This window comes from Diabrotica virgifera, chromosome 3 (assembly GCF_917563875.1).
Source record: "Diabrotica virgifera virgifera chromosome 3, PGI_DIABVI_V3a".
Taxonomy (NCBI): domain Eukaryota; kingdom Metazoa; phylum Arthropoda; class Insecta; order Coleoptera; family Chrysomelidae; genus Diabrotica; species Diabrotica virgifera.
This window is the reverse complement of record NC_065445.1, coordinates 73064837-73091042: the sequence shown is the minus strand read 5'-3', so window position 1 is coordinate 73091042 and position 26206 is coordinate 73064837. Positions and strand designations below refer to the sequence as shown.

The following is a 26206-nucleotide window of genomic DNA, read 5'->3' as shown; positions in this document are numbered from 1 at the left end:
CCAGACAATATCGCAGACATGACAGAACCATGACAGAACGCCAGTTCGCAAACATTCTCAATCATTGCGATTGGCTCGCACTAGTGTCCAAAGAATATTGCGGAATGACTTAAAGTTTCACCCCTATAAGATTCAGCTTTTTTGGACGATCATCTAAAACGAAAAACTTTTGCTGAAACAATGATAAACAATTTTTGGAATGAAGGTGGTATGGAGAACATTATTTTTAGTGATGAAGCACATTTCCATCTTAACGGATATGTGAACAAGCACAATTGCCGCTATTGGGCCAAGATAATCCAAGGCAAAAACACCAAAGACAATTACACTCCAAAAAAGTGACCGTATGGTGTGCCATGTCCGCCTCGGGCATAATCGGGCCGTACTTTTTTGAAGATGGTGCAGGACGTGCGGTTACTGTGAACAGCGCCCGCTACACCACTAGGATTCGTAATTTTTTACGCCAATCCTTGCGCCAGATCCCTGGCTATGATGTCAACGGAACGTGGTTTCGACAAGATAGTGCCACGGCACATACTGCAGCAATGTCAATCAACGCAGTTACAGAACTGTTTCCTGGAACGGTTATTTAAATTAACGGAGATATTCTGTTTCCCCCACGATCCCTAGACCTGACCCCCTTAGATTTTTTTCTATGGGGGTACCTAAAGAGTATCGTCTACACCTATCCAGTACCAGAAACCATACAGCAACTGAAAGACCGCATTACCAATGCTGTACGTAACATACCCGTTCAGATGTGCCAGAGAGTTTTCCGCAGCTTGCGCTCTAGGTTAACAGCCTGCTACGAAGAAGACGGCCAACATTTAAAGGATATTTTATTTAAACAATAAATCCGCATTGTTAACGTACCCAACAAGTGTATTAAAATTGTTCTAAAATGATTTGAATGTTTCTTTTTATTCCTTTAAAACCTTCAATCCATTATGGGACACCCTGTATAAGGGTTTCGACTGTAGACCCAATACCAGACAGCAGGTAGACACTTTACTCCGGTCAACTTACACATTCGAGGTTACAAAAATTACCATCAAGCTGAAAATTGGCAGGATTGTTCAGAATACCAACATAAATGAAATCTAAAAAGTCCTCATAAATCCCACCCGAGCTAAAACAGTTACGTGGGGTCAAAGGTCACCAAATATAGTTTTTAGCGATTTTCAGCGAAACGGTAAGTTTTATCATAAAATTAGTTCTAACAAAAAATGTAGATAAGATAATAATCTATAAAAAATGTGTTATTACTTTTTTTCCTAAGAGCCACCGTTTTTGAGATACAACGATTCAAAAAGTTGTAATCGTCATAATATGCTCACACGTTTCCACACCACCTTTGAGTTAACGAACGGCTCCACGGGCGAGAAATTGACGCTAGCAGTAGCCGTAAAACGAACTTAAGGTTCCAGGGAACGGAATAGGAATAGCCGAACTGAACCGACTACGCACAAGTCCTGTAGTCGGTACAGTTCGGCTATTCCTCCTATTCCGTTCCGCGGAACCTTAAGTTCGTTTTACGGCTACTGCTAGCGTCAATTTCTCGCCCGTGGAGCAGTAGGCTTAGTGTTCTTAGCGTGTTTTTTAACGTGGTTTCCCCAGTAGTACTCCGGTCAACTTACGCATCCGAGGCTACAAAAATTACCATCAAGCTGAAAATTTGCAGGATTGTTAAAAATACCATCATAAATGAAATCTAAAAAGTCCTCATAAATCCGACGACTGCTAAAAATTTTACGCGGGGTCAAAGGTCACCAAATATGGTTTTTAGCGATTTTCAGCGAAACGGTAAGTTTTATGGTAAAATTAGTGCTAACAAAAAATGTAGATTAGATAATTATCTATAAAAAATGTCTTATTACTTTTTTTCCTGGGAGCCACCGTTTTTGAGATATAACGATTCAAAAAGTGGTAATCGTCATAATATGCGCACACGTTTCCACGCCACCTTTGAGGTAGTGTACTTAGCGCGTTTTTTAACGAGGTTTCCCCAGTAGGCCTATTCCACGGATCTGTTATGATTCTGTTTAATTTAAAGCTATTTAATAATTGATATTGGCAAGGGTTAAAAATGATTAAACTTTATATAAAGCGGTATAAATTAAAAAAAAAGGGAAATTTATCAAACTGGTTCATAATTTTCTAATACTTCTGCTTCCCTTGTTCTTCTTCTCATTGTTCTTCTTCCTTTTCTTCATCTTCTAGTTCTTCTTCTTCTTCTTGTTCTTCTTCTTCTTCTTCTTGTTCATCCTGGGTGCAAGTAAATTGTCCCAATAATGACACATCGCATGGCTCCTCGATAGAATCAAATGAATCCTCAATTGTTGGTGATTCAACATTGGATCATGACCGGTTTTGACAATTAGTGCATACTACCGAACAAAACAGTCCAACTTTTTTGCAACCACATTTAGCGCTACATCCCTTTTTACAGTTGCAAAAAATTGTGTTCAGGAGTTTTTCCGGAGCAGGGGGGGAGTAAAGTTTGAATTGGTTCTAATGAACTGTCGACTAATTTCCATCCCCAGTCTTTTGGATCTAGCTGATAACCAAGCCACACTTGAACTTGGTAATATACCCGAAAAAGATGTTGCTGAGCAGCCGCTGAGGTTGGAGGAAGACAAGATAACTGCACTTGTTTTTTGTTACGAGTACTTTTAAAAAAACATGCATATCGAAACTTATCTAAGCACGTAGTTTTCTTAGGCGCTCCATACATAGAGAGAAGAAAGCTAATTCCGTTGGAAATAACTTCTTGTGGAGTTGAATTAGTTTTTTTTTAAAACTTCAGCACATTCAAGTAAATCTTGCTGCCTCGTACATTATTGTATCATTATAAGATGTACACAAACCGAAAGCTGAAAAAATTTGTATAAGACGTTTAGACCCAAATCGTCGATGAAAAAAAAAACGACCATAGGTTTATGGTCGTTTTTTTTTCATCGACGATTTGGGTTTAATTACTATAGGTTTTAAAAAACGACCTATGATATCTAGACCATAGGTTTAACACGTATTTTCACTCCGGAGTAGTACTCAAGACTAATTAATACCTCGAGGGTGTCATCTACCTGAACGATTTCGCCACCCAGGAAAATTACGGTGTAATTTGCATAAGTATTTATTAGTACTTAGCAATAAACATTTTGCCTAGAAAGTTGTCTTTCATTATTATGTTCAAACCCTTCCGAGAAGAGAATAGGTAGGGTGATTAGATTAGCTGACGAACGTGTTTATTCCGACAAAACCCATCTTTGCAATTTGAACTAAGGCGCATACATAAAAAGAATTATTATAAGTTAATACTTTGTCATTTGTTGTATTTTGTTGTGTATTTTTGTTGGGATTAAGCCGTAAAATTCAAATAATTCTTATTATTTTCGCGTTACATTCACTTTGTAAAGATTTTTTTGTTGGCACTGTAATATAATACAGCTTATGGATTGCATCCCTCGGTAGACCGCAAGCTGTATAGTAGAAACATTATCATATTTATAATCTTATATTATTATGTGTAATATAAGTTAAGTTGACCGTAGAATATTATGTTTACTTGTATTACAGCTTCAGTGATGTATATACCTGGTGTACTAATACATATATTATGACGATTAGAAGTCTTTCAACTCTTTGAATCGTTGTATCTCAAAAACAGTGCCTCTTAGGAAAAAACTATTAAGATATTTTTTATAGATTATTATCTAATCTACATTTTTTTTAGAGCTAATTTTACGATAAAACTTACCGTTTCGCTGAAAATCGCTAAAAACCATATTTGGTTACCTTTGACCCCGTGTAAATTTTTTAGCAGGGGTCGGATTTATGAGGACTTTTTAGATTTCATTTATGATGGTATTTTGAACAATTCTGCCAATTTTCAGCGTGATGGTAATTATTGTAGCCTCACTCCTATTTTTGAGTCTAACTAGACCGGTCTATAGGTCTATTCCACGGATCTTTTATGATTCTGTTTAATTTGAAGCTATTGAGTAATTTATATTGGCAAGGGTTACAAATGATAAAAGTTATAAAAAGCGGTATAAATTAAAAAAAGGGAAATTTATCCAACTGGTTCATAATTTTCTAATACTTCTGCTTCCTCTTCTCCTTGTTCTTTTTCTTCTTCTTCTTGTTCATCCTGGGTGCAAACAAATTGCCCCAATAATGACACATCGCATGGCTCCTCGATAGAATCAAATGAATCCTCAATTGTTGGTGATTCAACATTGGAGCACGACCGGTTTTGACAATTAGTGCATGCTACCGAACAAAACAGTCCAACTTTTTTGCAACCACATTTAGCGCTACATCGCTTCAACGTTGGAGGAAGACAAGATAATTGCACTTGTTTTTTATTTCGAGTATTTTAAAAAAAAACATGCATATCGAAACTTATCTAAGCACGTAGTTTTTTTTTGGCGCTCCATACATACATAGAGAGAAGAAAGCTAGTTCCGTTGGAAATAACTTCTTGTGGAGTTGAATTAGTTTTTTTTTAAACTTCAGCACATTCAAGTAATAATAGGTTTAACACGTATTTTCACTCCGGAGTAGTACTCAAGACTAATTAATACCTCGAGGGTGTCATCTACCTACCTAAAGGATTTCGCCACCCATGAAGATAACGGTGTAATTTGCATAATAGTAAACAAACTAAATTTGCATAAAGTTTATTGTATATTGAAATATTTAATAGTACTTAGTATTTAGTACTTACTATTTTTGTTGGGAATAAGCCGTAAAATTGAAATAATAATTCTTATTATTTTCGCATTACATTCACTTTGTAAAGATTTTTTTGTTGGCACTGTCATATAATACAGCTTATACATTGCATCCCTCGGTAGACCGCAAGCTGTATACTAGAAACATTATCATATTTACAATATCTTATATTATTATGTGTAATATAAGTTAAGTTAACCGATAGAATATTATGTTTACTTGTATTACAGCTTCAGTGATGTATATACCTACGTGGTGTACTAATACATATATAATTTTTATGACGATTAGAACTCTTTCAACTCTTTGAATCGTTGTATCCCAAAAACGGTGGCTCTTACGAAAAAAGTATTAAGATATTTTTATAGATAATTCTCCAATCTACATTTTTTGTTAGAACTAATTTTATGTTCGCTGAAAATCGTTAAAAACCATATTTGGTGACCTTTGACTCCGCGTAAATTTTTAGCTCGGGTCGGATTTATGAGGACCTTTTACATTTCATTTATGATGGTATTTTGAACAATCCTGCCAATTTTCAGCTTGATGGTAATTATTGTAACCTCACTCCTATTTTTGAGTCTAACTAGACCGGTCTACTTGTTGTTTACGTGAGATTAAAAACGGAAATGCATTAGAGCAGAGGTTCCCAACCAGGCCCTGAAGACCCTGCAGGTGTGCCGCGAAATTTTACTATACTCACTATCATTATAGAGATTATTTACCCAAGTGTGCCCAATTTTTAAGTTAGTGTGCCTCAAGCTAAAAAAGGTTGGAAACCGCTGCATGAGGTCTGGCGCATATTGAACCTAAGCGAGTCACAACCTGCGCTGGTGGGACCGGTGACCTGTGCAGTTATTTTTCTAGCGTGGCGCATATTGATCACAAGCTAACCCGACCGTCGGCTGTCGCCGTAACGAATAGAGACGGGCAAAATAAGTGCAAACGTGTAACGGTTACTATTGATACCGGTTCTCAGTGGTACTGAGTACAAATACTGATTACAAAATACTGATGTATCTGATCCTTGTACTGAATTGAGTAGGCAACTAAAAAACGGTAGTTCCGTACATGTAACTAGTAACGTTTTAAAATATCTTACACGTCCCTAGTAGTCGTAGCGGTATGACTTTCGAAAACATCGAATTTGATCATAAGCGGCTGCATAAAAAGATATCTTACACTGAGTATTCTATTTCTACATACCTTTATAATAACAAGCATAAGTTAAACACTGCATTGATTGTGATTGCAAAAACGGTTCGCTTGTTTTAAATAAGATTTTTGCTGATTATGTTTTTGCTAAAATATTAAATAACACAAAAAATACAATTCACAACCATCATTTAATTTTTAACGATAAACAAAAGTCTAATAAATATATGATGCCAAGTTTAAAATTGATCGACTTTGTCGATAACAGTGTCATTAATAGATATTTTTTACCATGAATCATTTTCCAATGATTGTGTGGATTTAGAAATACATACTAAACCATTTTTTGATCTGTATAAAGGAGATTATAATTATGACAAATTATGGTACTCCTTATTTTTCAAATAATATGCTCTTATAAACGCATAACTTTGATTTATTGGCTAAAGCCACACTAACTACAGAGCCGTGCGGTACATCTTTTTAATATAAAGTCTTCGAAATGCCGCCTCTTGAGTATTACAGAAACTTAACTTTTATTTTTATTAAATGAACCTACACAAAATGAAGGACATCTTTTATTTTAAAAGCAAAACATACTTTATAGACCTGGATCCGGCAAACTGAAAATTTGTTAGTAGCTTAACGGTGTCTATACGGACAAACTTTGATGTACAGGAACACTGAAACAGGGGAAGGTTTAATAGTGGAACAGTTTAAAAATTTGGAACGTTACATTACGAAAACGTCCCATGTATTTTGTCGGACAGAACAAAAAATCGATTTGTTACCCTTTCATTAAACTCTCATGCAAAAATCAGACTGCTATTACTAACAAACATGATTCCTGTTATTTGACATGTTCTTCCATTTGACATGTTTCACTCATTAAAATGTCCAGTTAGTGATAAACACCAGTCTAATTTTTCCATGAGAGTTTAATGAAATGGTAACAAATCAATTGGAAGTTCTGTCCGGCAAAATATATCGAACGTTTTTGTAGTCTGACGTTCCAAATTTTTAACCTGTTCCACAATTAAAACTTCCCCTGTTTCAGTGTTCCCGTACATCAAAGTTTGTTTGACGAGACACCGTTAAGCTATTAACAAATTTTCAGCTTGCTAATAATCAACTTTTTGTTGGTACGCGGGATCCAGGCCTAGAAATACTATGTCACAAATGATGGCGTAATCCCTTTTCTATAGGTATAAAAATTTTGTAAATATCATTCATTTCTTAAATCTACACAACATTATCATTAAAAATGATCCATTACTAAAAACCGTTAAGCATATCTGTGAATATCGCATAACCCTCGAATAAAATGTGTCATCATACCGGGCTTGTTCATGCTTAAAAATAAAATATGTAGACAAGATATAAATATATGTAATAGGTAAGCAGTTTTTGCAACGACAATCCAATCACAATCAGTGTTGTTTATAATAATAGTAATTCCGAACGAGTTCTATTAGCTTTTCTACGTCCATCTCGAAAACAAAACCGCAACTGAGAATTGAGTCACGCGTCCCACGACACCAGAAAACTGTACGCCGATGACAAACGTTCGCATGGCTAGACCTGGCACCGTATTGGATGCGCAGCACTCTCTACGCAACTCGCAGGTGCCAGGTTGTGTTCGCTTAGGATCAATTTGCGCCGGGACTTAGAGAGTCGCGGACGCGACACATCGCGAACAAGACAGTTCCAGTCAAGTACTTATGTCAAATTTATTATTTACAACTATGTGACTACAGCTGTTTCGGCAGAGTGCCTTTCTCAAGTGATATAATTTACAATGTGTTTGCCTTTTTAAGTCTCTAACTGAAGAGGTTGAGGAGTGGGGAGCTGTTTGTCTCGAGTTGGTCATTCAGAATTATATCTGTATTTTTCAGTTTATTAATTTCCATAGATTCTAAAAAAGATAGCTTACTTAAGGCCTTTATTTTGGATATGCAGAATTTGAAACTCTTCATTGAAAGAATGATTATGATCTAGAAGGTGAAGTGCGTATGTAGAAGTGTCTGTTTTTCTATTGTTGAAAGCCCTTTTGTGTTCTGCTATCCGTTTGTCAAAAGTTCTGCCAGTTTGACCGATGTACGTTTTCGGACAGTCACCACAAGTTAGTTTGTACACACCACTCTGTAGTTGCTTTCTCTTTCGGCTTTTATTGTTCTTAATATATTTGCTTAAGTTGTTGTTAGTTCTGAAAGCTGGTATTATTCCTTTCTTTTTTATGTATCTGGCTATTTTTGTTGTTATCTTGCCAGTATATGTGAGAGAGCAGAAGGTACTGGGTTCTTTCTGTGGTGGTGGATACACTAATTTCAGGGCTTTCTTATGGAGTTTTTGATTTAAAATTTTGTTAACTGTTTGTTCGTTATATTGCTATTTGTTTAATGATGTTTAGTTCTATCTCGAAGTTATTTTTTGTCATGGGAATTTCTGTCAGTCTATGTATCATGCTATGGTAGGCTGCTAATTTGTGTTGTGTAGGATGGGATGATGAATTGCGTATAGTTGTGTCAGTATGGGTAGGTTTATGATATACGGAGAACTCATGTTTGTTGTGTAGTCTGGTAATCGTTACATCTAGAAAGTTTATGGAATTATTCTGTTCTGTTTCTATTGTAAACTCAATATTACTATGAAGTGAATTAATGTATGATAGAAATTGGTCAAGTTGTCTGTTAGTTCCTGTAAAGCATACTAGTATATCATCCACGTATCTCCACCAATATAAGAACTGTTTAAATACGGGATGTTTAGTAATTGTTGTTTCAAGTTGGTTCATAAATATATCTAATAGTAATGGGCTTAGAGGATTACCCATAATAAGTCCTGCACTGTTGTTTGTGTATATTTGATTATTGAATTCAAAATAGTCTTGATTTATGCAAATTTCAAGGAGGTGTAAAATTTCAGATGCAATGATCGGATTTGTACTATTATGGTCTAAAAGATTTTTAACTAAAACAAAAGTTTCTGTAGGAGGAACACTAGGAAAAAGATTTTTTACGTCAAATGAAATTAGTCTGGAGTTGTTAAGCAATTGAAAATGTTGTATTTTTGAAACACACTCAGTGATCGTATTGTGAATTGTTTGTAAGGAGATTTTTCCACATTCTCTATTTCATCTGTTTGATTATATTGTATGAATTCACAAGGACTATTAAACGATGTTATCTCTACGGCTGCTAGAACTGAGACAAAGGGCATCCGAGACTCTTGATATTCTCATCAAAGATTGAATCGAGTCCACGGGTCCTCGTCGGGACTGCGCCTCGTCCGCGACTTTCAAATGCGTTCATGAAAATTAGAATCAACGTAAAGAATCTAGCCTGCTAGCACTAGCTGAATCTAGAACCTGCTAGAACTAGCCTGCGATGAGCAGAGTGCAGAGTCGCAATGCATTTCCGTCGTAAAAGAATTATCCCGTCTGTTCTTCATCAGGTAGTATTTTCTTGCCATTTGGGACATTTAGGAGGTAGTAGTGAGCAGCGTTACAATACTAACTATCTTAATTCTTATTATTTCAAATAAAAAGTCGTAACACAATGGGAAACTATCAGATTATGTAATTATACAGACCTTTTAAAATATCACGTTCATGTAACCAATTTAAATTAGTAAGGTCATCGTCGGCTCTACTCTGACTTTGCGCAACAGCCAACAGCATAGAGATGGGCGATTGCGCATCTCGAATAGGAGTTCCGGCTATCGGGCTCGCCGGAACTGACATCTTTGGAGATAATCTGCTCTCTGGAGTTAACGCTCTTTCTGGTGCCATTTATACCTATAAATAAAAACACGATACTTTTTTAAGCTGCAAAATACGTAAAAGCACGATTACTATATTTGGCAAGTAACGAACTTTTTATTCCAGTTAAAAAATAATTACTTCTTCTAGAAAACGCAATAAAATTTTTTTAGATGGTAGTTTTGGAATTATTTAAAAATAGCGAACAAAGTCTTATTAATTTTAGCTCGAAAGATAAATTGGAATAAGCCTACAAACAAAATGTCAACCAAAGGAATTAGCAGCCAGTTGAGGGATCAAAACTAACTAAAAGACCATTACAAACTAAACTTATAGTTTAAATACAGTCAACCGACTAATGGAATGGCCTCCGTGTGAAGCAAAAGTATTCCTATAACCAGGATATTCTAAAAACCGATCATTGATGGCTAGTAGAACCGTTTCGGGACCTCAAATTTATATTCCTTCAACCGGGATATTCTTATAACCGGTATTCTAATAAGCGGGTTCGACTGTATATTGTATATCTCGTAGTAAAAGCAATACATTTCCGTACGCCAATGCAGATTCATCGAAATTCGGAAATGTCCTTTTACTACAGGGAATGCAGATTCATCGAAATTCGGAAATGTCTTTTTACATACTAAAATAGGAAAAATCACACATAAGTGTGTATGTTTTGTGTTTTATTGGCACTGGTTTTCACAACCAACTGGCAAGTCAATTTCATAATTGTTTTTTAGACTATAACTTATCACTAACTCAGGGAGTAATGTGTAGTGTGTGTGTTGAGTAAGTGTCTTGTTACTTTGCAAAGTCGACGTCATTGTCTTTGCAAAGAGACGCTAATTGTATCCGAACGTCTGCGGTCCCTCCGGTGAATACCGATCCCACAAGGACATAAACTATTTTCATTTATTAATTTATAACAAACGAAACATTTCTGACCCTGGTGAGATTCGAATTCACGACCTTTTCGGATTTTTCGATCCATAGGCAGGCGCTCAAACAATAAGGAAAAACAATAAGGAATGCACGTAATGTTCCCCTTGTTGCCATATTCTAAATTAGAAAAAATATATAGGGAATAATCAGATTTTTTTTGACATGCTATTGCTATTACAGCGAGCATTTCATTGGCTAGAATTAGTGACGAGGTTATATGACGTCATTATTACATTTCGTGAGATTGTAAATGGTATAGTATTTTTACTACAAAAGCGATATTACGTAGGTCAAAATTTTTGACGTAAGAGAACTGTCAAAACATTAGAATGTGACTTTTCATTATTGCCATGTTTATAATAAACGTAGGTCAAAATTTTTGACGTAAGAGAACTGTCAAAACATTAGAATGTGACTTTTCATTATTGCCATGAACATTGTTTGTCCTTTTCATGAGCATTTTTCAGTGCGTAACAAATGATAGGAAAAAGGGTAAGTCCGTGATAACACACATTTATGACACTTATTCTAACAGACATTTTAGTTAAATCTGACAGTTGTCACATTTTATTTTCAATTTGGAATAAAACAAATCAATTGCGTTTATTGCATTTATAAAATGGTATTTTCTTTGATTTGTATAGTCTTATAAATTATACAGATTATATTTGTAATATTATTATCTAATTAAAAAAAATTATTATTTTTTATTATGGCGCCATCTATCGACAACTAGAATAACTAGAATAAATGTTGTAAATGTCTGTAATCACGGACGTGCCTTTTTTTCTGTCAGATACAATTTAATGCGTTAGAAAGAAATCGAAAAACTGTGACGCACTGAAAGATGATCATGAGAAAAAGAATAACTGACGTCTGTCATAATGTTGGAGGTTAAATATAATATCAAATTATTGTTTTCAACTTATATTTTATTTATTTAGTTTATATTTTAATGAGTTTATTTTTTAACCAACTTCACTTTCTCTTCCCTATTCTTGATTGGGTCTTCTTGTATGGTAGGTTTAGTTCACGGTTTTTAGACATTTACTACGGTTGCCTATTTCGACTAATTAATGAACATTAAGACCGCGATTACGTCACGAGAGTACAGTAATTTGAATCGTAATATGATTAATCGGTATTTGTATGTCATTGGAAAATAGTAAAGATAGTTGTGAAAAAAAGATGTTTAGTGGATTATAATACTTAATTATGGAAAACTGTTGATATTTGGGTGGTTTGCTACTTAAAAATTAATCAGGATCGGTTGTGCATGTTTATCCAACTGTTAGTGCAATATTTACGGAAATCTAGGACTTTAATCTCCATTCTACACTGAAAATTTGTCGCTTATACTGAATTTCCATCAATACCGGATGAACTAATGAATACATACCGTCCTTATTGAGGTCAGCTAGGATTATGTGAATTAGAATTACTTGCATAATTTATTGTAAGAATTTAAATAATAGATAATAAATTTGGCCACACTACAGCCTGTACCTGGCATTCTAAAATTTCATCAACATTATTATTACGTTAATACATAATGAAATTTTAACGTTTTAACGTTTTTTAAATTTAAAAATAGGCTTGAATACTCTTGCGACGTAAGTCAAGTCTCCCTACCACAGACGGAGTAGACAACCGTAGTAAATGTCTAAGAACCGTGGGTTTAGTTAGGCGTTAATGTTAAGAAATGTTGCTGGCTAAATGGGCACAGCTCCCAAAGGCCATAAAAGAAGAAAAAAAAACAAACAAAAATCTTACATAACCTTGTATATGACAATGTCAGTTTGACACTTACAGACCATTCCAGGGTGACAGCGGCCGAGGGGCAGACATCTTGTAAACAAAGTACGTTTACTGCAGAAAACCATTGTTTAATTTGGATATGATTAAAATACCAGCGTTTTGTTCAGTTGTTAAGTGTTCCAGTAAAGGTAAAAGAGATAAAGTGAGTTTTTTTAGGATACCAGCCGCATTTAAAGATCGAGATGTTTTAAATGCACTGTCAAGAGAACGATGAGAGTTGAGGGTCAATAATACTGATTTACTGATTATACCGGGTTTTTACATCCCCTGAGAGGGTGCCATAATATCCAATATTTGACATTTTTGTAGTTAAAACCACATATTTTTTATAATAAAACGAGAAAATAGCATAAAGAACACTGAAAACACAATATTTGTCCCTCAGCTACGCTGTCAAAGTCACGTGACCTGGAATGGTCTATAGTACAGACAGTTAGTTATCTTTGTTTCACACTCTTAAAGACAAAGAGACACAGGGTAGCCGGTAGCTGCTTCCGTAATACATGTTTTTTATTTGACAACAGCGCTTTCCTGTTAAGCTTGACGGTAGCGAAACAACTATTATGAGGAAAAATTTGTTTGCCGTCAAGTTTGTAACGGTGGGTTATGATGTCATTAAATCTACTCGTATGACGTGCATTCCTAATTGTTTGACTTAGTTTATGTATCTTTCTGAAATCGCATTCAATATTAGGTATTGTTCGTACAGTATAAATACCGTTGCACGTCATCCGCGTCGTAGCAAGTGACGTCACATGATACCAACACAAAGTATTTAAATCGTAGGTCTGTTCCTTTCTATACACTGTTTTTAAACCAGGAGGAGTAAACTCAAAAGGCAGATTCACACCCAATAATGTCACTAGAAAAATCACAAAATACATCTTCTTTTTGGTTGATCATGTCGGCTTTCGACGGTAATCCATAAATATTATATTATACTAATACGTCGCTAAAGACTTCTAAAAACAACTATTTTTTATATAAAAGCAGACTAAAAATTAAACAAATAACGCAAAAAACACAAAATTAGCCGATATAACACAGAGTTACCTATATATTAGCATAGAGAGAGTGTCATTCAGAGCGAAGTGACGACACCATCTTTTTTATTTGGATTAGTGCTGTTTCACTCTTACGCATAATAAAGCTGCGACAGTCGTCCTCCCCTTCCGTACCTATACTCACACTTAATGTCATCTTAGTTTCTCGATACAATGTGTTAGAAAGAGATGCCGCAAACCAGTTCATGAGATCTTGTCGTCAGGAAGCGCGGAAGGTAGGCTCACTCTATGTTAATCGATATAACTTAATTAGCCTATGAAATGGCAAGTGTCAAAATTTCATAAATGTCAATAGTGTCAAAATTCCATAAGACTGGGCCCTGATTCTAATTCAAATTTCGACTCAACTCAAAACAAGTCGCAATCAATATGGCAACGTTGAAATGCGACTGTGCGAGCCTTGTGGATTTTAGTTGAACTAACGAAATGACGTCACAAAATAGCGACTATCGAAATTAATAGCGACTCCAAAAAAGTGGTTGATATTATAAATTCGAGTCGAAATTATTGTGACACGGACATTCGGACATGAGTGAATATGAATGGCCGAAAGCGAGGATAGGTTTAGTTTAGGAGATGTGTTTTGTTTGTTTCTTGCAAGGCAAACTAAAGCAAAAGGTATTAATATGGCTGGGTTATAAGGATATTTGCTTTATAAACAAATTAGCGCTCCGGAACCTTTTTTCAATTATTGCTCTGTAACTCAGAAGATTTTAACGTTAAACCAAAAGGGTCGCGGACGTTTCCCCAACTGTCATCTGAAGATATGAAAATTTGTATGTACAAAGAGGACCGGAATAAAAAGGTATTATAATGGTCCAAAGATTGAAATCCTGTTGTTTATAACTCTGTCGCAAATACCGGTCAAATGCGACCGGTGATACCTTTTTCTTCAAAAAGGGCACAGAAGCCGTGCCCTTTTTAACATCGTTAACTTAATTTAATTTAATCTAATATTTTCTGAGGGGTTCTATTTGTTTATAAGCCAAAAAATTGTTTCTTTATAACATTCCTGAGACCGCTCAAATAGTCCAATTTCAATTCTGTAAAGTACGTTGAATAAGTATAGTGCTTTTTTATACGAAAACCATATAGGTCTGGATCCCGCGTATGAAAAAAAAGTTGATTAATAGCAAGCTGAAAATTTGTTAATACCTTAAGGGTGTCTAGTCAGACAAACTTTGATATATGGGAACACTGGAACAGGGGAAGTTTTAATTGTGGAACAGGTTAAAAATTTGGAACGGTCAGACCACGAAAACGTCACATGTATTTTGTCCGACAGAACTTCCAATTGATTTGTTACCCTTTCATTAAACTCTCATGCAAAAATCAGACTGCTATTTATCACCTGTCATAATAGTTACAGAGCACTAATTAAAAAAAAAGATTTAGGAGTGCTAATTTGTTTATAAATAAAATAACACACTTTCTGCGGACTTGTCATACCCCATATTACTAATATAATATATTATGTAATCTTAAGATTCGATTTTAGCAATAAAATAGCTGGTAAATAACTTTTCCCAAAAATAGCATTTTTTCGATAATTTTCCCAGACTATCAACAAATGTTGTGGTGGTTCCGTAGCCAATAAATCCAATAAACCGGAGCGCCAACCCAAATGTTGAACAGTGTCAAAATGATAACGTTAATATCCCCAGTTGGAACTAATATCGAAATGAATAAGAATCGCTATAAATTGCGACCATCATGGCGGCGTCGAAATTAAATAGCGACCATCATGGCGGCGTCGAAATTAAATAGCGACCTCGAAATGAATTAGAATCAGGCCCCTGGAGTAAACTTGCCTGAGGTTGGATCAATTACGAACAAGCATTACGGCGCGGTAAATTTGAATTACTCCTCCTATTTTAAAAACGAGGTAGACAGTTGGGACTGGAATTAGCTAACCGAGTATATCAAATTGTAAAACAACAGCAAAGGATTGAAAACGAATGAACAATTAAAATGTATACATAAAATGAACCATATAGAACAGATTAATTGTATAACTATTTGATTAAGTAGTTTTAGGACATATAGAATAGAAATTCAAGTGTTGCCGACATTTAAAAGAGGCAGCTACAGTCAATGAAAAAAAAATTGAGCTCCATACGACGAAGCAACAAAATACACGAACACTAAGCCATGTTAAATATGAGGTATGAGATGGGGAGTGGAATAACAGAGATAGGTAAAAAAATTTAATGGGGGAAGGCACTGAAAAGTTTAACAAGCTTGAATAATGTAAAATTCTCTATTTCAGAAATTGAAAAAAATTAGGTTCCATTTAAGAATGCAAATGTCTAGCCAGGTAAAGTTAAGCAAAAATGGAAAAATACTGACTACTGCTTTGGAAACGTTCAAAATACTTTTTACTATTAACTCACGACACGTGTTTAGACGTCAATAAATGTTTATTAATATAATCAATATGCAGCAATTTAACAAGATAACGGTGAGTTAACCCGAAAAAAAAACAATAGTAAAAACCTGTTGTTAAAATTTAAAAACGTAGTTGCAAGGCACTTATTTTTAAAAATAATTTTAAACAAAATATATCAGCCGAATTAATCTACTCATTATATTTAATGCTTTTTTTCTTCTAACTTCTGCTGAAGATCATCATAGCCGCTTTACTAAAGAGTTCTAATGAGCTGCAACCAAACTCTTCCTCAGCCAAGTTATTCTACGTCTGCTCAGGTTTCTCCTTCCTTTACATAACCAATATAAGCAATGCATAATTCTATTCTTTCAGTATATGACCCAAATATTGAAGTTGCCTAAAGTTCATCATCATCATTAAGTGGCTAGATAATCCGTTGTGGATCTTGGCCTGCTCACAAAGAAGTCGCCACTCCTGTCGATTCCTGCAACTTCCCTCCATCTTCTGACCCCTAGAATATTTAGGTCTTCTTCCACATCATCAATCCATCTTCTTCGTGGTCGTCCTCTACTTATTGTGCCCTCTGGTTTTGAAAATGTTAATCTCTTAGTGTATTCGTGATCTGACATCCTAGCAATGTGTCCAGCCCATCTAAGTCTCTGCACTTTAACGAATTTCACAATATCTGGATCGGTGTATAACTGATACAGTTCAAAGTTGTATCTTCGACGCCATAGCCCATTTTCATTTACCTACTGCCCTAAAAATCTTTCTAATAATTTTTCTCTCAAAAATACCAAGAAGTCTTTCATCACTTTGAGATAAGGTCCACGTTTCAGCTCCATATATCAAAACCGGTCTTATTAAGGTCTTGTATATATTGAGCTTTACTGCACGTTTTATATTTTTATTTTTTAAATGTTTATGGAGACCGTGAACAGTTCTGTTTGCTATTGCTATGCGTCTTTTTATTTCATCGCTTGTGTTCATTGAGTTTACTAGCGATCCAAGATATGTGAATTCCTTGACTTGCTCAAAGGTGTGATTGTTAATTTGAATTCTCTGTTGGATATTTCGGGAGGTTTTAGAAACCAACATATATTTGGTTTTTTTCTCGTTTACCACAAGTCCTAATTCACTTGCCGCGTCCGCAAGCCTTGTAAAACACTGCACCAAGTCTCTCATACTTCTGCCCACTATAACTATATCGTCAGCGAATGCGAGAATTTGCGTCGATCTATTAAAAATAGTTTCATTCATTCTAATATTTAATTGTCTGACTGCCTTTTCCAATGTAATATTAAAGAGGAGACACGCCAGCGCGTCTCTCTGTCTTAGACCATTATTAACGTCAAAGAACGTAGAATTTTCTCGTTGAATTCTAACGCACGAGCTTACGTTCCCAAAGTCTATCATTGCATTACATAATGCACTTCTTTTAACACTGTCATAGGCTGCTTTGAAGTCGACGAAGAGATGGTGGGTATCTATGTTATATTCTAGTGACTTTTCTAGAATCTGCCTATGTGCTTGAATTTGATGTATAGTTGACTTTCCAGCAGTAAATCCGCATTGGTATTGACCTACAATGTCCTTTGTAAAAAGTTTAAGTCTTTCAAACAATACATTGCCGAAGATTTTATATGCAGATACTAACAAAGTAATGCCTCTATAGTTCTTACAATCCAGTTGATCACCTTTTTTACGCAACGGACATATTACTCCCTTTAGCCACTCTTCTGGTACCAATTCATTCTGCCATATAAGAACTATCAGTTTATGGATTGCTGCAAAAAGTTGATCGCCACCTTTTTTAAACATTTCCGAACAGATTTCGTCGATTCCTGGGGCTTTATTGTCTCTGAGTTTTAGAATGGCATTTGACACTTCTTCTCTTGTTGGGTCTTCACTGTGAAATTGATGATGTAGATTTTGTTGATTTTCTATGTTGTAACCTCCTTCAATATCGTTTATATTTAGATGTTCGCTGAAATGTTGTGCCCATCTGTTAAGAACTGAGTTTTTGTCGTGTAGAATTTCACCGTTAGTGTCTACAAATTTTTAATCGTGGTTCAAATTCTCGACGGCTGTTATTTAAGGATTTGTAGTATTTTCTTGTTTCATTTGTATCAAATAAACTTTGTATCTCATTGAGAGTGTTCTGTTCGTATTCCCTCTTCTTACGTCGATGGATACGTTTTTCCTCTCTTCTAAGACGTCTATACATATTCTTCTTTTTTCCTCCGTGTACAACCTGCGTCGATGGTTTTTTGATATGCTACATTCTTTCTATTTGTGGCCATTTCACACTCATGATCAAACCAATGATTTCGTTTTTCTGACCTGGTTTTGCCCAATATTTCAACCGATTTCTGTAACACAATACATACCTCTTATATTTGCCCATAGTTAGTTAATATCTTCTTCTTCTAAGTTTTCTGTCCTTATTTGATCTTCTATTTGCTGTCTGTATACATTTGCTATGTCGGGATCTTTTAGTTTATTAATGTCGATTTTTTCTTTCCTTTTCCTGATCTCCTTTTTTAAATTGGATATTCTTTCTTTAAATCGTGCTTTAACCAAATAGTGATCACTATCTATGTTTGCTCCTCTAAAATACCTAACATCTAATAAGTTAGAGCAGTGTCTTGCATCAATGATTATATGATCTATTTGGTTAATCGTTTCATTATCAGGAGATTTCCAGGTTCCCTTATGTATATCTTTGTAAGTTGCCTAAAGTTAATAGTTTTTAAATCACATTCTTTGTTCAATCGGTGGAATATGGAATACCACTGCATTCGTCGTTCTATCCGTTTATGATATTCTGCTGTTTTCCTACAGCATCAAATCTCAAAGCAGTTTAATAGTGCAATCACTGATGGTGAATATGAGCTATTAGCTCAGATTTCGTTGAACCTCCATCAATTTGCATTTCATGAAAATTGGTGAGTAGTTAATGGATACCTCAAGAAACAAAAGTGACATGGTGCCAACTTGCGCTTTTGCCCTGGGAATGGATGCCAGTCCTTCTTGGGGGTGAAAATTATTTTCTCAAAAATAACCCCAGAAATCGATTGAGGGACAAAGCTAAATTTGTGATATAAATTTATTACAATAAATCAATACTTTTTGAGTTATTAAAGATCAAAGATTTAAGTTGTAGTGAAAAAACTATTGATTTAAAGCGGTTTTTCATAAATATGTAGGTAACTCAAAAACAAGTTTTTGCAAAAAATTTATTATTACCAAAATTGAAGCTATAAAAAACCAAATCAACTTCTTACATACCTGAAAAACCTTTTAGTATTAATTCAAAGTGAGTTGTAGGTACCTAATAGGTAATTTAATGCTTATTATTATTTTTTTCGGTGAGTACTTAAATCTAATTATTCATGCTTAAATAACGAGAAAACGATACATTTTTAACGTAAACTTACGTAAGACTTGTCAAAGTACCAAATTACTCAGAAATACCTGTCAAATGAGCTCCAGAAGAAGAAAATTTATAAATTTTGGAAAACTTTTGGGGTAACTTTAAAATTTTAAATAGAAACCCTGCGATATTTCGCGAAATGAACATCAGATCAAAAAACTGAAAAATCGTGTTCAATATTTTTCAAAAATCTATCAAATGACACCAAACACGACTCACATGGGGGGTTACTTTAAAACCTTAAATAGGAAGTCCCATTTCTTATTGCAGATTTGGATTCCTTGTGTAAAAAAAAATAAGTAACTTTTATTTGAGACATTTTTTGGAATTATGGATAGATGGCGCTATAATCGAAAAAACAAACAATTTTTGGAAATGGAAAATTAAATTAAAAAATGGAAAGTCCCCACTAAAATGGTAAACTTAACTTAACTTTTTTTGGTTTTAGGACCTAATCTTCACAACCCAATAAGTCTCCATGATACTTTAGTAACTGCAAATTTATCATCCAAGGCTCCCTACTATAATAAAACCACATTTCGCGGAAAAACCACAGTTTATTATCGTTGTTGTTTTCGAATTGATCATATTGGTTAGATAATAGAAACAAATGTAGATTCAATATTTCTATTTGGGTTGTTTATCTTAATTCGTTAAGGGGTGAGTGGGTATGGTTTGAAATCAACATTTTGAGTACATTTTTGTGAATTTTTTGAAACTATTCTAGAATTATCTTATGTTTAAATTACATAAACATATTCAGCACAATTCAAACAATATTCAAAAAAAAAATTAAAGCAAAATATTTATTGAAAAATAAGCCAACGATGGCAAATTTTTACAGACACCTTAAAAAATGGATTTTGCGGAGGACATCAGAACTGTCATTGGATCATGTGAAACAAAAAATTAAAAAAATAATTTATTTAGCTTCGAAGCTAAAGAGAGAGAGAGAGAGAGAGAAAATCAACGGACGTAAGTTTCTCAAATGGTCATCACAGCTGACGCAATAGTGACAGATGACGTTACAGAGCCACTTTGAATGATAGTAATTTTAAATTGGATCTTATGGCAAGTGATATCTCGTTTGAAAGGTACTGAAAATACCTATTTAATCATACTAATTTTCTTCGGGTTTAAGTTGATTTTGATGAATAAATTAAATAAATATAAAATTGTAGTTTTGCATTTAATTAATAAAGATCCAAACGTCCGCCTATGATTATTTGTCAAAAAGTTGACGTTGACGTAAAAATAACTAGAAAATTGAAAAACGTCAACTTCTTTGACAAATAACCGTAGGCGGACGTTTGAAAATTTAATAATTTAATGAGAAACCACAATTTTATATTTATTATTTAATTTATTTATCAAAATCAACCGGGTATTAAATCCCAAACAAAATTAGTATGATTGAATAGGTATTTTCCATACATTTCAAACAAGATATCACTTGCCGTAAGGTCCCATTTAAAATTATCGGTCAAAGTGGCTCTGTAACGTCACCTGTCACTATTACGTCACCTGTTATGACTATTTGAGAAGCTTACATCCGTTTATTTCCTCCCTCAAATTTGATTATAAGTATAATTGTTCAAAAGATACGAGGGGGGGGGGGATTTTTTGACTAGCACTATATACAATAAAAATAAAATAGAAAAATGAATACTAAGTAAATACATGTGTTATCAAAAATAATGGCAATAAATGATGTAATTTTTAGAAAAATGTAGTATTTATATAATATGTATTCAAGTTGAACTGATAGAAGATACAAGAGAGAAAAACTAGTTTGGATGCTTTTCTTCTTTTGCCTTCGTTAAAAAATTATACAACCTTCATATATATTATATGATAGATATATAATTATTCATATAATATCATATATTATCTCGAATTAGTCATTAACGTATGAATATGACTTTCTAACATGTCTTGTATCTTTGTCTTAAGATTTTATCTTAAAATAGTAAATATAAAATATCTACATAAAATCTCTTATGAATGTTTTTTATGTTAAATGACCATCCAATTACTATTATATCTATCTAATCAGTCCTAAACATCCATCCTTGGATATAGGCCTCCTCTTCCTTCTTCCATGCCTCTCTATCTTGGGCAATTTGCATCCATTTTGACCCAGTGTGTTTCTTCAGGTCATCTGACCATCGCATCTGTGGCCTTCCCCTTTTTCGTTTGTGGTTCCACGGTCTCCAATGTACCGGGTGGCCAACTAAGAACGGCCGTCGGCTATATCTCAGAAACGGATTATGTCAGAGCTTCGGGATAAAAAATTTTATGACAAAAGTGACCTCGAGAAAAGCCTGGAAATTATTTTTAGAATTGTAGGTCTACCGCTAGATGGCGCAATTTAAACAGAAAAATTTAAAAAGGAAAATTTGACAAAATTTTACCAATTAACAGGCATTCAAAATACGATCATCTTATTCTTCATAAAATTATGCGTATATTTTGTAATACAAGTTTTGGTCAATCTTTTAAAATAAGAGGTAGGGGAGAGTGGGAACCTTGTTACGGAAAAGTGCTTGTAAGTCCGGTTCTGCTTAACCGATCTTTACAAATTTGGTCTTGTTGTAAACAGCTCTTTACTGGCAATGTAGGAGTTATAATGTCGAAGCAACCTAATATGTTTGGTACCTGCTAGAGGGCGCTATTTAATTTTTATTTTAAATCTAGTTTTCCTTGAAAAATATTAAATAGAAACATACCGTTTTATTATCAGATTATAAAAGAAGAATAAATTAGCAATAAAATACCGAAAACAGCATGTCGATATCTTCTTCCAATCCGGAGATATCTTAAAAAACGTGTTAAATGGGAGAAACTTTTATGCTTAACTTAACAGTAGTTATAAACCCACTAACTTAACTAATAATTGCATAGGTCTTACAAATTACATTAATTTACAATAACAATACATTGTAAATCATAAATTATAAAAAAAAATGCTCAGATACAATTGGCTTTTAACTACATAAATTAAAATTTATACTTACCTACTACCAATAATACACAAACTAAGTACCTAAGTAAATTCCAAAATAGTAATTACTGAGAAAAAACTAAGACTAATGGCGCCCAAGGTGCTCAAAATGTTGTCCATCATTTGCAATACAAGACAAAAGTCTCCGACGAGTGGATAAAACGGAAGCTTCAATTTCTGCTACTGGGATGCTTTGTATTGCATCTCGTATTCTTTGAATCATATTATCCCTTGTCGTAGGTCTATTAATAAAAACTATCTCTTTTATTCTTCCCCACAAATAAAAATCCAAACACGTTAGGTCGGGGGACCTTGCTGGCCAAGCAAATAGGCTTCCACGTCCTATCCACCTATCAGGATAGGTTTGGTCTAAGAAATTCCGAACACCTCTATAGTAATGTGCTGGGCACCCATCATGCTGAAAAATCATGTCTCGACGAGTTGCTAATGGTACGTCTTCTAAAAGTAGTGGCAATTGGTTCATTAGAAAATCTAAATAATTTTCTCCATTCAAATTTTCATTAAAAAAATATGGTCCAATTATTTGTCCACCTAGAATACCGCACCATACATTAACAGACCAACGACCCTGATGCCGAACCTCCTGCATCCAATGGGGATTCGTTTCAGACCAGTAATGCATATTATGGCGATTTACATGGCCATCACTACGAAATGTAGCCTCATCTGACCACATAATACTTGAAAGTAATTCGGGGTTGTCGTCTATCATATTTAGTAGCCAGTTACAATAATCCAGCCTGGTATCGAAATCTTCAGCATTTAAATGTTGGTGTAGGACAAGGTGATATGGATGCAATCTAAAATAGTAAATTTTGAGATAATTAAAATTTTGCAAAATGTGGAAAATATAAATATTTACAAACTATCATTCAAATATTGGATGAACTATAAAAATTATGGCGTATTCTAATTGCGAATAAAGTAAACGAATATGATTTACTAAAGTTACCTGTGGTCTCTTAAAATATTTTGGACAGTGGTTCGACTTATTCCCAAACTTCTGGCGATAGCTCTTGTGCTTAAATGGGGGTTTACATTTATAAACGCTAAAACGTTTATTACATTTTCCTCAGTGCGACCTATACGACGTCTTCGATGCAAAGGTAAATGCACACTTCCTGTCGTACGTAAACGTTGTGCGATTCGAATAAAAACTCGTCTACCGTGATGTCGTCTGTTGGGATACTGCTGTGCATATACTCTAGCAGCAACAGTGGCATTTCTCATACATTCAAAATAAACTGCCAACATGTCAAAAGCTTCTTCATTTGTAATAATCATATTTTTATATTTATATTAACGAATGTAATTAATTAAAAAGGTAACAACATAAACAATAGACACAATTACAACGCCATTAAAAGTTTTGACATTAGAAGCGATATTCATTTGTTAATCATAGCCTTGCTTGTAGGTATGTAAAGGGCAATTTATTTTATACTTATTACTGAAGTGTAATAATTTGACTGTTACTGATTAATCGACTTAGGTAATAGTTTCCTAATACTTTTCATCAGTCCTTGATTCATAAGATAAATGGTGGTACAATATACCTACTTACCTAATAATATAGTAACATAATAAGTCGAAATTAGAATATGCATAAAAGTTTCTCCCATTTAACACGTTTTTTAAGATATCTCCGGATTGGAAGAAGATATCGACATGCTGTTTTCGGTATTTTATTGCTAATTTATTCTTCTTTTATAATCTGATAATAAAACGGTATGTTTCTATTTAATATTTTTCAAGGAAAACTAGATTTAAAATAAAAATTAAATAGCGCCCTCTAGCAGGTACCAAACATATTAGGTTGCTTCGACATTATAACTCCTACATTGCCAGTAAAGAGCTGTTTACAACAAGACCAAATTTGTAAAGATCGGTTAAGCAGAACCGGACTTACAAGCACTTTTCCGTAACAAGGTTCCCACTCTCCCCTACCTCTTATTTTAAAAGATTGACCAAAACTTGTATTACAAAATATACGCATAATTTTATGAAGAATAAGATGATCGTATTTTGAATGCCTGTTAATTGGTAAAATTTTGTCAAATTTTCCTTTTTAAATTTTTCTGTTTAAATTGCGCCATCTAGCGGTAGACCTACAATTCTAAAAATAATTTCCAGGCTTTTCTCGAGGTCACTTTTGTCATAAAATTTTTTATCCCGAAGCTCTGACATAATCCGTTTCTGAGATATAGCCGACGGCCGTTCTTAGTTGGCCACCCGGTACATTCATCTTAGTCCATCTTTCATCCTTCTGCCGTAGGGTGTGTCCGGCAAACTTCCATTTAAGCTTTGCTACTTGGGTTGAGACATCTTTCACTTTTGTTTTGTTGCGGATCCGTTCGTTTATTTTCCTGTCTGATAGTTTAATGTTCTGCATTTGTTTTTCCATGGATCTTTCTGTCTTTGCTATTTTTTCCATATTTTCTTTTGTAAACGTCCATGTCTGAGAGCCATATATTAAAACAGGGAGTATACATTGATTGAAGACTGTTGTTTTTAGGTATTGCGAGTATTTTCTGTTCTTTAAAATATAAGACAGTTTTCCGAATGATGCCCAGGCCAATCTTATTCTTCTCTTTATTTCTTCGGTTTGATTTTCTTTATTTAATCTAGTGATTTGTCCTAGATATATATATACTCTTTTACCTGTTCTATTCTTGTTTGTGCCACTGTAATTATTAGTTCATCTTGTTGATTGGTCATGGTTTTTGTTTTACTGTAATTCATGTTCTTTGTCGATTATCTATCTAGTTCTTCCATCATTCTTTGTAATTCTTCACTCCAATTACTATTATAAACAATCAAACCTTAGTAACACATGGATATTGAAAAATCACTAACCTTATAAAAAGATGAAACAAGACTATAATTTTCTCCTTATGTTATTTGATTAAAATATGTATTTCCATATACCTTAATATCAGAAATTGTTGATATAAACAGGGACACTTACAACAAGAACCTAGTATATACAAATATTACTTAATCAAGATAATAAATCAAGGACAACCTGTGTAATAAATTGTTATCATTAGCTTATCATTTATAAAATAAACAAATTCTCAGTGGTGTAGGCAACTGTATTTTTGACAGATATAAGGGGAATCTGTATTTAAGACTTCCAGTCATTCGAGATTTAAAAATAAAAACTTTAACGGCCCTAATTTATGCCATATCCCAAAAAATTCTAATTAAAGCCAATACAAAGGAATGTTGGAGGTTATGGGCAATGAATAAAGCTATCTAACATCAGATATAACAGACATAATGGGAAAGGGACTCAAAAACAAAATCGAGGCTAACAGAATATAAATATCTACAGCGTATTTCAGACATGTGACATGTGATGCAAACGAGAATTTTCTTGACAATGTTGTCGCTCTTCACGGCAGCGACCGTGAAAGGTAGTATGAGGCAGGTACTTGTAGAGAATTATCGATGTTAACTGCTGTGAAATACAAAAGGAGGATTTATTTATGATAATTCACAGAATGGGCGAAATATGGCAAACCCGCTTGCAATATATAACCATACTGATTCTAACATTTGAAACGCAGTATAGTAGTGTATTAAATTGATGCTTATCCAACTGCTTGCAAACTACAGCCTCAAAACAGAACAGGTATAAAAATACTTGTAATGTACACATTAACAATTTTCCTGCAGATCGAGATATCTAACACAGTATATAAAAGAAATATGAATACTACTACCTAAATGAAATTAGGTACATTGCAATTCAGTATATGAAAATAATAATAAAGCTACAAAATAAAAATTAACCATAACAAATCTTTTACAGGTAAACTGAAAAATTGGAAAAATGTAAGAAGAAAAAGGAAGATCTGGAATATTCATT

The 26206-nt window shown here is 34.1% G+C and overlaps 1 protein-coding gene across 1 annotated transcript in view; it reads right to left on the bottom strand.

Annotated features, from left to right (window-relative positions):
• LOC126881131 (forkhead box protein N2-like) overlaps positions 1-26206 on the bottom strand; it is a 70789-nt gene that overhangs the window by 32239 nt on the left and 12344 nt on the right. The window contains exon 2 of the mRNA XM_050645192.1: positions 9487-9691. Coding sequence (XP_050501149.1) covers positions 9487-9685 — 199 coding nt within the window. The 5' untranslated portion in view covers positions 9686-9691. The remainder of the gene's footprint in view (positions 1-9486; positions 9692-26206) is intronic.